Source organism: Paramacrobiotus metropolitanus, unplaced genomic scaffold, assembly GCF_019649055.1.
Source record: "Paramacrobiotus metropolitanus isolate TYO unplaced genomic scaffold, Prichtersi_v1.0 Parri_scaffold0000081, whole genome shotgun sequence".
Classification (NCBI taxonomy): domain Eukaryota; kingdom Metazoa; phylum Tardigrada; class Eutardigrada; order Parachela; family Macrobiotidae; genus Paramacrobiotus; species Paramacrobiotus metropolitanus.
Window position 1 is genome coordinate 232,450 of NW_026570301.1, and position 13,097 is coordinate 245,546.

The window sequence follows — 13,097 nt, forward strand, 5'->3', positions numbered from 1 at the left end:
GGCGTAGTTTTCATTGCCACCAATTAAAACCTGGGTTCATATGAAATGTTTTTATGACAGCGTAATCGCTGCAGTAGTTTTCGCATTACACTATCTGGACGGAGAAGATTGTTTTAAAAAGCTGCCATTAGTTAATAAAAGCTGTACTTTTCCGTCGATCCACTTTTGTCACTGCAAACAGTTCCACAAGCAGCAAGACAAATGAAATGCACGCGTGAACATAATAAGCGCTAATGATGAAAACTTAATGTTGTCGTGATATCGTCAGATGTGCATCAGAAAATAATGTGAATGTACAGAAAGTAATGGCAGCACAAGAATTCGCTCGTTCGTAGATTGACAAGTGCATAGCGAGCAATACTGCTAATTTGATAAAATTTGCTCAACCCGTATATAATCTCGCTCAAAAATTTTTTAAAATGTTGTGGATCTTTTCATTAGCACAACATATCATTAATTGTGAAGAGGAAACACTTATATTACATTCAGTCCTTTAAATTCACCCATCTGCGGAACTAATCTGATTTGCCATGATTTCAGGGAAAATTGTCGCGTTATTGCTGATCACTGGATGTGCTGCCGGTAAGAGCATTTAATTCCCATCTAATCTAAATGTCTAAGCAACTTAATTTTGTGTTCGTTATACCTTAAAAGGCGTGTTATAGTACCAGTTTACTGTAAAAATTTTTTTCCCACTTTAACGTTTTTCTGATTAAGTCAGTATTTAATTTCGTATTATCGTCAATATTATCGGCATTAGCAGCATTTCGTGTTATCGCTGTAATCCAGTTAGCATCAATTTTATCGGAAAACTTTAAGTACAGTACTCGTACGTGACGTACGTCTGCCTTATGTGCAGCCAGTGAACGTTTAGCATGATCAAGCTTTTGAAAGCGAATGCACCTCTTCCTAGTTCATACTACATTTTGTCAATTTTGTGCACCAAACTGGCTTCGCCTGGGTATATCTGTAACATTCGTTTCCGTAATAAACCGGTTGCTGATACTCGGCCAGACAGCCGTAATGCAATTCCCACGGATAATACCTGGCATATCGTGGGAAGATGCGTTATTAAGCTGCACCAGCAGGGTCCAGTTTGATGGCCTTACAAATTACTGTGCACTCGTACAGAAACATTTACATTATCATGTCACATTTTCTTGAGCGAGTGCCATAATTTTATGTACTGTACACCGTTCAGTTCTGCTGAGATAGCATGCATAATGTACTAGGCCATCTTCACGAGAACAGTTTCTGAAGTCTTATGTCCCAGGTCCTTTTACTGTATCATTGGTTTTATGGTCGGTGGCACAGAAGAATTTCTTTTGTATTATTGTATGCCAATCCTATTTATATGGGATTTTGCAGCACAAGATGACGTAAAGTGCACCCCGGATGGATGGAAAGCGATTGGGAGAAATGGTATTTGCGTTAGCCTTGACGACCTTGACGCCAAATGTTCAGACAAGGAAGTCAGTGCATCCCGAGTGGACTGTATGGGTTTCGATGGCGCCTGGTGTTGTTATGGTAAGTCTCGTGGATTACAATAAAATTATAAGTTATTCTTACACAGCAATTAAAACTATAAGTTATTCCTACACAGCTGTCCTATAAGTTATTCTTACACAGCAATTTAAGGCGCTATATCGCCAATATACAAAGTGTCAAAAGGTAGTATAATATATTATTTTTGTTGCAGCAGACCAGCATAATATTACAGATATAAGATAAGTATAGCACCAGTAACAACGTCAGTGTGTACATAGTTACTGTACTGATCGCCATCTTCTACAGAGGACCTTTACCCACCGGGAAATTCTTCAATCTGTCAATTAGAACCACGAATATTAAGATGTTTGATATGATGGCGCCACATGCTAAGGTTACTTAACCAATTTTTGCGCTTGGTAAATAGTGCCCCTCCCAACCGCCAATTCGGCCATGAAAGTCAGCGTCAAGCAGGCCGTAGCTCCGTCGGCGGGATCATACAGTTATGACACCACCAGTATGACACCACCATCAAATCCTCCCTCGACCACTGGCTATGCTCCAGCGCCACCAGCTAGCACGACAACCCCGGTCCCCCCGTCACCTACTACCACCCTTTATGACACCACGACACCAACCACTACCACCCCTACCACAACAACGTACGTGCCGACCACCACCGCCACTACCCCGCTGGCAACGAGGTACACTACCCCGACAGCGACGACAACCCCCACCACCACACCCACTACAACAACCTACTCGACCACCACTAGCACCACCACCCCGACAACTATGACCACTACGACGCCCACTACTACCACATACACTACGACCACCAGCACGACGACAACACCAACAACTACGACCTATAGCACCACAACGCCAACCACCACCACGACCACACCAACAACAACCACCACTTATACTACCACTACACCAACGACTACACCGACAACCACAACTTATACTACCACAACGCCAACAACCACCACTACAACGACCACGCCAGCAACCACAGCTTATACTACCACTACGCCAACCACCACAACGCCAACAACCACCGCCACGACAACCACGCCAACAACTACAACTTACACTACTACCACGCCAACGACTACGACGACAACGCCAACAACAACCACCACGACGACCACACCAACAACCACAGCATATACTACCACTACGTCAACGCCTACAACGACAACACCGACGACTACAACTTACACTACCACAACGCCAACAACAACCACCACGACGACCACACCAACAACCACAGCATATACTACCACTACGTCAACGTCTACAACGACAACACCGACGACTACAACTTACACTACCACAACGCCAACAACCACCACCACGACGACAACGCCAACAACCACAACGTATACTACCACTACGCCAACGACAACAACGACAACACCAACCACTACGACTTACAGCCCTGCCACCACCACCACACCGCAGGTCATCGTAACGACAGCGTATGTCACTCCGAGCCCTGTCACCACAACACCATCACCCGTGCCCGTAACCACCACTACTCCAGTGGTGACCACCACGGCCTATGTGACTCCACAGACATCGACGCCTTCTCCCCAGCCGTCGACAACCACGTACGCTGCGTACGCACCAGCTAACAAGATGGCATCAGGAGACAATGCGTCTGTCGGTGGCAGTCCCAATGTTGCCTCGGCAGTTAAACGTAAAGTCCACCGCAAGCGTTCCTAGACAAGCGTGAAGGGACTGCTAGAAGTACTCCACGTGTTGAAAGCCGTCATCGGTATTCGGTCGTGATGTCGTGATGTTATGATGATCTGGTTTTTTGTACACAATAATTTTATGCGAGTTCAGTTAATTACTGAGAAACTAGAAATAAAGTTATGGAAACAGGTAATCGAGTATGTACAGTATCTCGTGCAAGTTCGGTAGTCGTCCACTATCATATACATGTACGTACAGTACTTCGCTTTAACTCGCGTTCCGACCGCTTACAGAATACACCTTCACGTTCCGTCCACCCACCATTTCAGTTTGCCCGCATGGGCCCATATAAAAATTAATTTATAATACTATACAGGTAATTTTATACCAGTAGAAACGTTTATTTCCGAACCGAATGCAACAAGGAACAACAAATAAATTTACCAGACAACAAAGTTACGAAAATTTAGAGATCAGCGAAGCCATCCGAATTTGCTATATAAAAACGAGGAATTATCACCAATTAAAATCACCGATTTTAGTTAATAAAAAATTAGTAACCAATTTCTTAATTGGTTTTGATTTACTAGAATTAATCACCGTAAAGTAAAAATTTTACCCAAATGTAAATAAAAAATACAAAAACAAATAAAAAAAAACAAATAAAAAAATAAAAACTGCAGAATGATAAGCAGTTGGCAAAAAAACGAACAATAGAAGTACAAATATACTTTGGACTTAATATACTTTGAACTTTGGACAATTTTAGTGCTGGAGAAAAACAAAGTGAACTGATTTTGCTGGCTTGAATTATTTAAGACCGTAATTAAGCTGGCATAGTCACATGGAGGCGGAGGGCCGTCAGGCGTCAATTACTTTGACCCATACTTGTGTCGAGCGCCAGCTATCGGGGGAAAGTATTCCCCCGATAGCTGGCGCTCGACACATAGTATGTGCATCGCTGTCGATGCAGCTTTAACCAGACCGTGATGGTACCTGGTAGCTGGTAAAATAGAGAACTTACAGAAGGCAGATCTGGCAGCACTGTCACACTAGTCATGATTAGAGGAGCAGCAGACGGTAAATGAAGGATGCGAGTGAGTGCGTCATTACTTCACGCACTGATACCGAAACGCAGCGGTGTCCTGACTACTTCTTTCACGGAGTAATTAGCATCCGCACAAGATTTGTCGAGTGAGACAAGCCAAAAATAGACCGGAAGCAGTAATACGAGATTATTGTTCGGAACGAGAAATTCGATAGATTGACGCCAAACGGGATGCGTACAGTATGGCCAGTTAGTTTGAAACAACGTGAGCACACAGAAGATTCACATACGTGCTAAGCTCGTGAACCGTATTATTTTGCAATGACTGACAAGTCTCCCTGGCCAGGCATTCTGCAGTTCCCGGTACAGCTTAGCGTCTTTGCATGGGCAACATTAGAAGGAATATCTGTGCGACGCGATCGAAGATAAACAATGGATAGCCGAAATTGCAGCAATGCGACAACTGCGTATTGCTTGAACACCACCGACAATAATATCCTGGATGCTGCCTGTCTCCACTACGGTTACTGGGACGATCCGCTGGCTGCCATCGAGATTGCTGCCATGGTGGCAGTAGTTGCTTGTAACGCTGCCGGCCTCGCCAGTCTCTACCGTACCACCTCAGTCAGTGCTTCATTCAAACCGTACATCGCCATTCTCCTCCTAGCCAACCTGGCTATGGCCATCATGGAAGAATCCCATGGATATCCTATTCGAGTTATCCTGTGATCGGTGGACGCTTTCGTGGGCAGCCTGCGATTTTTTCTTATACTGTAACTACGTTTTTGCCGGCTGGGAGATGCATGCTCACCTTCTCATCACCCTTAACCGGCTTTGGGCGCTGACCTTTCTCTATTCTTACCGCCAGCGGCATACCATCGCTACTAGCATTTGCCTCACGGCTGGCGCACTCATTTACGTTCACATATGGACCGTGCCTGGCCTCGTCTTGGATTCCCTTCATTACCGGATAATGGAGAAAGAATGCGAGGTCAACGGCGAAGCTCAGCGGTCGTGGCAGTTGGCGGTGCATACCTTTTTATACCTGCTTCCGATCATCTTTGTGGCGGTAGCCTACGTGTATCTCGTTGTCATGCAGCGGATGCGTAAGAAAACCCGTCCCGGTGGACCGGAAATGGAGGTACAGCCGCGCCCGACAGAGGATGGGACAAGTAGTGAGCCTCCCGCAGCCCTTAAAAAAGCGCGCCGGCAGAACAACCGGGCCTTCTTTATCCTGACATTGCTGACCTGCAGTGTATTAATCACCTGGACGCCCTTCCAGGTCTGCCAGTTGCTGCAAATCCTGGGCCGGATGGTAAATGATGACGTATCAGCCGCCCTCGATGTTTTGTGGATCATCCAGTCCCTCCTCGATCCGCTGTTATCGACCAGCATTATCTCCGACATACGGACGGTTTTCAAAAAGCGGCAATAAAGAATATTTTTACATGGCCAGCTGTGGAGAATGCGGCACAGAATGTGGAAAAATGATCATTCGGAGGTGGCACACCGTGGTTGGTTTTGTGTAAAGAATAGTTCGGCGGCTGCAATTTACATTGGGCAATGTGTTTACTGGCAGTACCTGTAATTCCTAACCATAAGTGTTTCAAAGTTTTTCTGACTTCCACGCCTGCTCTTTGAATATCATCTATGCAAGGACTCCAAGGAGGCCTGAAGTTAAGTCACGTCGCCAATCATTGGCGAGCCAATTTATCTCGATGAAATGAGTGAACTGGCGACGTGACTTAAAGCCTCCTCGTACTGAAGCATTTGCTTGCGATTCAGAGTTAATGTGTACATGCTTTGCGTAAATTGTGTTGGGCCTCTCAGTTCTTTAATAACATCTTTGCTGGACAATGATACTGATGATCTGTTGCGTACATCAATGTAGGTATAATTAGTTTCATCATTTCATACGGAACTGACGAACCATTTCTTTTGAAAACAAACATATATTAAGAGAACTGCGCGTCGCTAGCAGTAACGCGGAGGTCGAATGAGTTTGTCACTGGGCAGCTTGGACGACGGTTACTAGTTGAAACTGGGAAGTAATTTGCCTATTTTGTCAGTTTCTTACGATAATTTTGCTGCGTCCACAGCTTCTTGCCATGAGGAGCAACGCAGAGGATATCGTGTTTCTGGCGTCCGGTACGCGAATCCATATTGTGCAATGTCCGGAATGAGAAGAGCGTCGGAGTGAAAGAGGAAACAGCCTTGACCCCTTTGGACTCCGATTTAGTAGATACCTCTTTCCAGTTGCTTTTAATACAAATTCATCCCAGTTTTCGCGGGTAAATAAACATCGCTTGCTGGCGCAGTTCTTTTCCACGTTATTTTTGGACAATTTTTTTGCCGAATTTTTCCGCTAAGCCCACGCTTTTCTTGCTACTTCGCTATTTCTCATATTCCGGTCACTTTGAGTGTTTGGTTTCATATTCCGGTCACTCAGTTGCACGCATGCGCTGTAAGTGAGGTCACTTTGAGTGCACGCAGAGTGACCGGAATATGAAACCAAGCACTCAAAGTGACCGGAATATGAGAAATAGCGAAGTACTAATGCTATTTTCTTGATGTTGATCAGCTGGTATTGGAATTTGAGCTTTGCAAACGGCACAAACATAACCGATGACTCAAAGGCGAACGTTATATAAGTATCATAGTGCGGCAAAAACTGGTTTTAAATTTCGGGAACATACAGTACTAAGTATTTTACAGTAGTTTCTGCAGTCTTTGTTAGATGAGCAGCATCGCAATGCCCTAATCCTTTGTGGCCAAACTGGCGGCGTCTGTAACTATATTATCGTTTGCCACTATACTCGTAGTTAAGATATCGGCAACATCGTGGAGTAGCCAGTAAGGACTGCAACCTGTAGGCTGTTACTGGTAAGCACTATTAAATACAACTGATGTTATCCGCAATTCATGATTACTCGAGTAATGATTCAGACAACTTATAAGCCGCGATCAGATTCAAAATTATTATACAGTTCAAGGTGCAAAATATTGTGTAGTAGAGAGGACACCTCTTTGGTGTGAGCAATGGCATTGTAAGACGCCGACATACGCCGAATCAGATAGATACTGAAAATTGCTGTGCAGAAATGACTGAATGTGTATCCTCCAATGTACTGTAAATCCTCAGAACGCAGGATAAACAATTAGCAGTCATCTGTTTTTAATTGAGGGAAATGCAAGCTGTTACCAGGACATATACATGGATGCTGGCCGGTTAGTAGATATACCAAAACTTTTTGTTCGTCAGCACTCAGCATCGTGATAAAGTGCATTTATACAAACTGAACACCAAAACCATTTCGTCCAGCTTCCGTTGCCACATCGGTCGTTCGAAGTTCAGCAGCTTATCAGCTATGGATATGAGTTACCGGAACCACTACTCGGGAACTTTGCCAATGGAGAGGACAAGATCAACCATGTTCGCGGATTACTGAATATTGACGTGGGCACGTATAGTGATATGCAGTATCATGCATACGAGTATAATTGAGAAATATAGGTGTTTACGCATTTATTTCTTTAAGCAAAGCGACCATGATAAATTGAAGTTTTATTTTGGAAGTGTTTGTATCTTATGCCGCTTACATTCGATCAAGTTGTCTAGTGAATGTGGCGCTGTAGTACAGGAAACTAAGTTTAATTATTTCTTCATAAAACGTTTAATAAGCTATGTGTAGGAAGTTAGGTCTGTAGACTGTAAGTTTTTGAATGTCCAGATCTTCCATCTCCCATGAATTTATTGACGGGAAATGAGCTCAGTTTTGAGAAAGCGGGAAAAAACTATCGCTAGTCGTTACTGCGCGCGGTTCAACAATCTGTTGAGTGAGCGATATGTCGTGTGCATTCCATTTAAGTTGGATGCCTATACTTTGCAGACCGTGGGAAAGGCACAACTTCAGGTAAACCATAATATTACTGAGTTCAGCGAGTTACTATACTTTCACTATCACAACAGCTTCGCAGCCATTATCAATAATCGGGTTAAGGGTCAATATGATTGGCTCGTTGGTAAGTTTCACACTAGCTGATCATATCTAAGCGTTTGCTTCCATTTACAGGTGATTTTGTCCGAAACCGAGGAAATGTGAAGGCCATTATCCGAAACGTGGCAACTACAGCGGAGCTCATGATAACTTTTGGCCCGGCCGCAGGAGGTGTCTCCGTGGTAAACGATATCGCGTGCAATTTTACATTTTGCCCAGAACGAATTAGCAAAGTAATCTAGTTGTTCTACAGAGTTTTAATGACCAACCCGGAGCACTGTATAAACCGGCGTTAGATGCACGCATTTTTGGCGCCTACCGTTTACAACATGGCGATTTGGAGAAAGTCGGGTCGCTCTTGCGATGTAAAGTCAATGAATTCTGAGTGCAAAACCAAAACTATGTAATCGATCGCTGAATATTTTCACGTGTCGCTCCTTATAGCGGTTGACGTCAGCGAAATGTGGGACAACATTAATGCCACAATTGCCATTGATCGGGATTTGTTTGGTCGCTACCGTGAATTTTCTATGAGTTTGTACACAACATCGCCATTCGTCTATCAAGATATCAACTCTCAATACTGGGTAATACATTAGCAAAGGAATATGAAAAATTACACAAATAATTGCAAAAACTCCATTGTTTGATTATACATTACGTATATGGAAATTTGATGGTACATTTTAGTTAGCACTGTAATACGAATTTGATCCGGTTTTTTATGAGTTCAACACTAACTACGTAGAGCAAAATTGTAACTGCCGTTGATGTCGTGTACCCTTCAAATCAATAGCCGGACTCAGATCAAGTGGCGCGATCTGGAATCAGACTGATTATTCGGCCAAAAGCAACCGCCCTCACCAGGCAGAATTTGACCATGGAATTCGCATATAATCAGACAACCGCGGCACTGTCACTGGTGAGCGAAATACTGCTAAAATATTTTTGTAGTCAGTATTCTACACTGTTTTGACAAGTTCCTTTGTAGACTGCCAGTTTGGGCAAGGAGACCGCGCACATGTCTTACTATCGCGTACCTGCTACAAATTACTATGGAACATTCGAAGAAGTTGATCAACAACCACACGCTAATCCGACTTATTCGCTGAAAGACCTAGAAGTATTTGACTGGAGAAAACCTGGCGGTGAGCTTTGCTTTGCAACGATGGTTATTGACTCCTTGGTCAGTCGCAATAACGTTTGCTCATTGATGTCTGCAGAAACCGCCGAATGCGGATTTTGGCAGGCCCGTCGCCGGATTCGCATTTTTCCACATTCCTCGGGCGGCTACGATGTCTTCGAAGAGAGCTCATGCGCAGCTGGCACGCTGTCGCTCAATTTCCGCGGGACCACAGTCTTTCCAAACGATAACGCCAACAATGCCAGCTTACAACAAGTACTTCGGCGCTTAATAGGTCGTTCGCCGCTGTTGAGTTTCCGGTGCCATAAACCCACTTGACGTATTGTAGACAGTGACGTACACCGAAGATTCTGGTCAGCTGGTATTTCAACAATCCATAAGGAGTGAGAATGTTCGATTTCGTGACGAATTTCGTGATGGTGAGATTCCTGGAACACGGTTGGTTTTCTCGCTAACACATATTATGGATCCAAACATTCCATTAAGTGTGGTATGTGGGTTAATGTTTTAATGGGAATTGCCGGCATGTACATGGTAATAATTTGTGTACATGCACGGGAACTGCTGCTTTCGTGAACTCCCAAACCCTTTCCCCAAATTTTTATCACATGCTGCAGCCAGATTCGTGGGAAAGTTGTTTGGGCGTGACATGCAGTTGAGTTACGGATAACCATATTGCAAAAAATCTAAAAGCAAGCAGCGTGCCGTCCTTAGTATATTCAGAGACATCTTACTCCTACGGTATGATGAAACGACCTTCTCCAAATTATACGTGTAAGATACGTACAGAGGGTGATTTCGCAATATGCTTCCAGAACGGACACAAAGTTGCAGTAATTCCTTGCCTTGTTCATTCCTTCACTTCTTGTCGCTTAAAATTCTTCAATATGTGCTTCATAATTCATCATTAGTTGAATAAAAACGAAGTAAGTGGCACTCAAAGGTGGTTTTAAAGCGGAACGCCAAGTTTTCCAAACTGGAACGAATTTTTGACGAGGAAATTTTTTTGCCAATTTCCTTATTTTTCGGAATTTGACATAGACCGTCGCAATCGATGAGGCGTAGATGTAGCTGCTTTATTCGGACGGGAGATACGAAATTCCGGGCTACCACTTTTAAGTGTCGTAATAACAAAAAATCAAAATTTGGTAAAAAACGAAAACGAATGATGTTTGTTTACCGAAATTATTTTACCAAGACAACAATGCAGTGCATGTGATCCCTCCCCGTGTTAAAACCACCGTAGATGCCTGTACTACAAAGTCGCTTAAAAAACTTCTCAGGAAAAGCAATCTAGATTTGCAGCCCGGGGAGGAACGCAAGGGGAACAGTCAAAATGGTTATCTTCCAGTTCACGAAGCTAGCACAACGTACTATTGCCTAGAATCTAACAAAGCCAGATGTTTTCTGAAGGCCACTTGACATAACAGTTCATTAAACCTGGCACCCATAGATTATGAATTGATGACGATTTTTTAGCAAATTTTTAATGGAAAGCATTGGAAAACGTTTTGCGAATTGTTACAGTGTTGGGCACAGACACTTGTCGGTTTGCATTTTGCAAAATCCCACCGTATTCTAAATTGTTTTCTGTTTTTTTAAATAAATTTGTTATGATCGCTAAGAGAAAGGGCTTTCAAACTTAACGGTTCTCAGAATAAAACATGCACGGAGAGGATGGCAATAAATTCATAAATAAAGTGGAAGCATAATGCAAAATCACCCTCTGTACATGTAACTATGAAGAATGTTCTTACGAACGTTGTTAGTTAGTCTTACACTGAATAAAAATTCCACCTTCTCTTGCCTTAAAACTGTTTCAAATTTGATTTGCCATTGCAAAAAAACAGACGTAAATCTGATTTACTGTCGTACGCCTGAACTATCGTAATAGCTTCTCGTAGTTTTCTATTGAAAAACCGTTTTTCGAAGAGGATCAGCTCATGAACAGACTTTTGATGTACCTAAGTGCGTGTGTATTTTTTATAACTTTCGTGACCCATAAATCTTCATGCGGATGTTGCGCGCACAAACGTTTTAACAAAGCGATTGGTCACGGGAGGTTACAAAACAATACAAAACAATGTTTCTTAGGGCGGCAATGCAATAGTCTCCGTAAATGTACACGAACGTTAATGACCAATTTAGTGCGATATACCGATGGCTCCTTTTAGTTGAAAAACAAGATATTCTTCTTCTCTTTGCAGAATTATAGTTACATCCATCTCGACCCCACGACTTACCCTCGACCGGCTCAGTTTCGCAGTGTGCGATTTCGTCGCGTCCTCTCGCCTTTAGTTAAGGGTCAATGTAAGCCGTCCAAATGTTACTAGCAGTTATCACATGTCTTTTGTTTGCGTAGACAAAGTGGATGAAATACCCGGTTCCTTACGAACTCCTGCTGGTAAGTTGAGCTTTAACGAATACAGCCGAATTCGTCAAAGCAGAAACCGAACCAGTCATACTTCCTGCGTAATTTTTGTTCGGCCTATAACGTAGTTGGATAAGGAGGTCTCTGACTTCTTACATTCTATTAGAGTTATGAGAATAAAAGCACCAGAAATCAAGATTACGGTCCAGATTATTTTTAAGTCAGTTAATACCGAAATCTCCGAACTTACGGAAAGAATTGCACCATAGTAATTTAGCACACCAAGCATCGTATCTGTACGCATCATATCGATACAACTGCAGTCGTCAATACCCTAGCGGAAAAGCCGATTTAAGCCCAAGTGTTGGTCTTTTCGTTAAAGCTCGAACAGAAAAAAACCGAGCCATTAACCATGAAATTGATTTTGCAGAATTTTGATAAAAAATACACTTAAAAAGCCAGTCTGCTGTCATACAGTTACAGTTTTTCAGTAGTTTCCTTAAAGCGATTCGGATACGAATTTCGATTTTGAATTACAACCCAATAATGCTGACCCAAAATCCTTATCACCAAAACTACTCTAAAGAACCGGATATTTGCACAACAAAACTGTTTTATTAAAAAAAAATATATTTTAACATTTTGAAACGGCCGTGATGATGCCAGAAAATATCGGTATGTTTGACTGGCAACGGTCCCCAGCAGTTAAACACTGGCGTTTCTAATGGCAGAAAAATTTATTCCTAACCAAATGACAGTACTGCAAAATTCTCACGCAAACTGTTGATTATTCCAGGGCAGCATCTCCTAATAACTGTTTCTGATTTGGGTCACAATCGATATCGCTGGAGGCTCAGAGAGAATGGAAACACAACGGACGAATGGTTAATGATGTTCAACGACGGATGTTCTTCCGAAGAGTCGGAAGACCTGACAGAAATGGTAGGCAGGAGCACAGTCGCTGCTTGGTGCACCGTGCTACAGGCAATGACATACCGTACAAATTACAATGCCTAACTGATCTTACTGATTCCTGCCACAGGATCGAGCAAGCAACCCGGATTATTGGCAGTACAGTGAAATCAACGGGAGGGTAGTGGCGAAAGCGTACAGATATGAGCAGCTCATCAAGACATTAATTTTTTATAAAGACGGTATCACTTCGTATATACGCGGTGGTACGCCGAGTTGCGGTCTACCGATTTGTACACAGCATGCTACTCGTCTTCCGAAAGCCGGAACTGAAGCTGAACAAAGCTGAACTTGACAGAAATCTTTGCTTCGCTTTTATTAGCAGTTCAGCATCTGCCCATTGTCTGCTTTGCAAACGATAAAGGTTGA

The 13,097-nt window shown here is 43.1% G+C and overlaps 2 protein-coding genes across 2 annotated transcripts; both read left to right on the plus strand.

Moving 5' to 3' along the window:
* The first annotated feature begins 434 nt into the window (after positions 1-434).
* On the plus strand, positions 435-3,379 carry LOC129595664 (salivary glue protein Sgs-3-like). Its single transcript, XM_055492742.1, has 3 exons — positions 435-582; positions 1,369-1,527; positions 1,916-3,379. Exons 1-3 carry the CDS (start codon positions 531-533, stop codon positions 3,220-3,222), a joined length of 1,518 nt encoding a protein of 505 aa, XP_055348717.1. The 5' UTR covers positions 435-530; the 3' UTR covers positions 3,223-3,379.
* Positions 3,380-8,032: 4,653 nt separating this feature from the next.
* LOC129595690 (uncharacterized) lies at positions 8,033-13,097 on the plus strand. The gene is made up of 13 exons (XM_055492770.1): positions 8,033-8,157; positions 8,317-8,423; positions 8,495-8,606; positions 8,686-8,828; positions 9,038-9,163; positions 9,233-9,389; positions 9,465-9,640; positions 9,714-9,875; positions 11,593-11,695; positions 11,748-11,789; positions 12,553-12,698; positions 12,799-12,934; positions 13,027-13,097. The coding sequence occupies exons 2-13, from the start codon at positions 8,385-8,387 to the stop codon at positions 13,095-13,097; spliced, it is 1,413 nt and encodes a 470-aa protein (XP_055348745.1). The 5' UTR covers positions 8,033-8,157; positions 8,317-8,384.

Bases quoted from the DNA above. Each gene is read 5' to 3' on its own strand.
- LOC129595664 (XM_055492742.1), top strand. From the start codon at position 531: ATGATTTCAGGGAAAATTGTCGCGTTATTGCTGATCACTGGATGTGCT. The intron at 583-1,368 runs GTAAGAGCATTT...GGGATTTTGCAG, and splicing joins GATCACTGGATGTGCTGCCG to CACAAGATGACGTAAAGTGC. The intron at 1,528-1,915 runs GTAAGTCTCGTG...CTTGGTAAATAG, and splicing joins TGGCGCCTGGTGTTGTTATG to TGCCCCTCCCAACCGCCAAT.
- LOC129595690 (XM_055492770.1), top strand. From the start codon at position 8,385: ATGATAACTTTTGGCCCGGCCGCAGGAGGTGTCTCCGTG. The intron at 9,641-9,713 runs GTACTTCGGCGC...GACGTATTGTAG, and splicing joins ACAATGCCAGCTTACAACAA to ACAGTGACGTACACCGAAGA. The intron at 11,696-11,747 runs GTAAGCCGTCCA...TTGTTTGCGTAG, and splicing joins GCCTTTAGTTAAGGGTCAAT to ACAAAGTGGATGAAATACCC.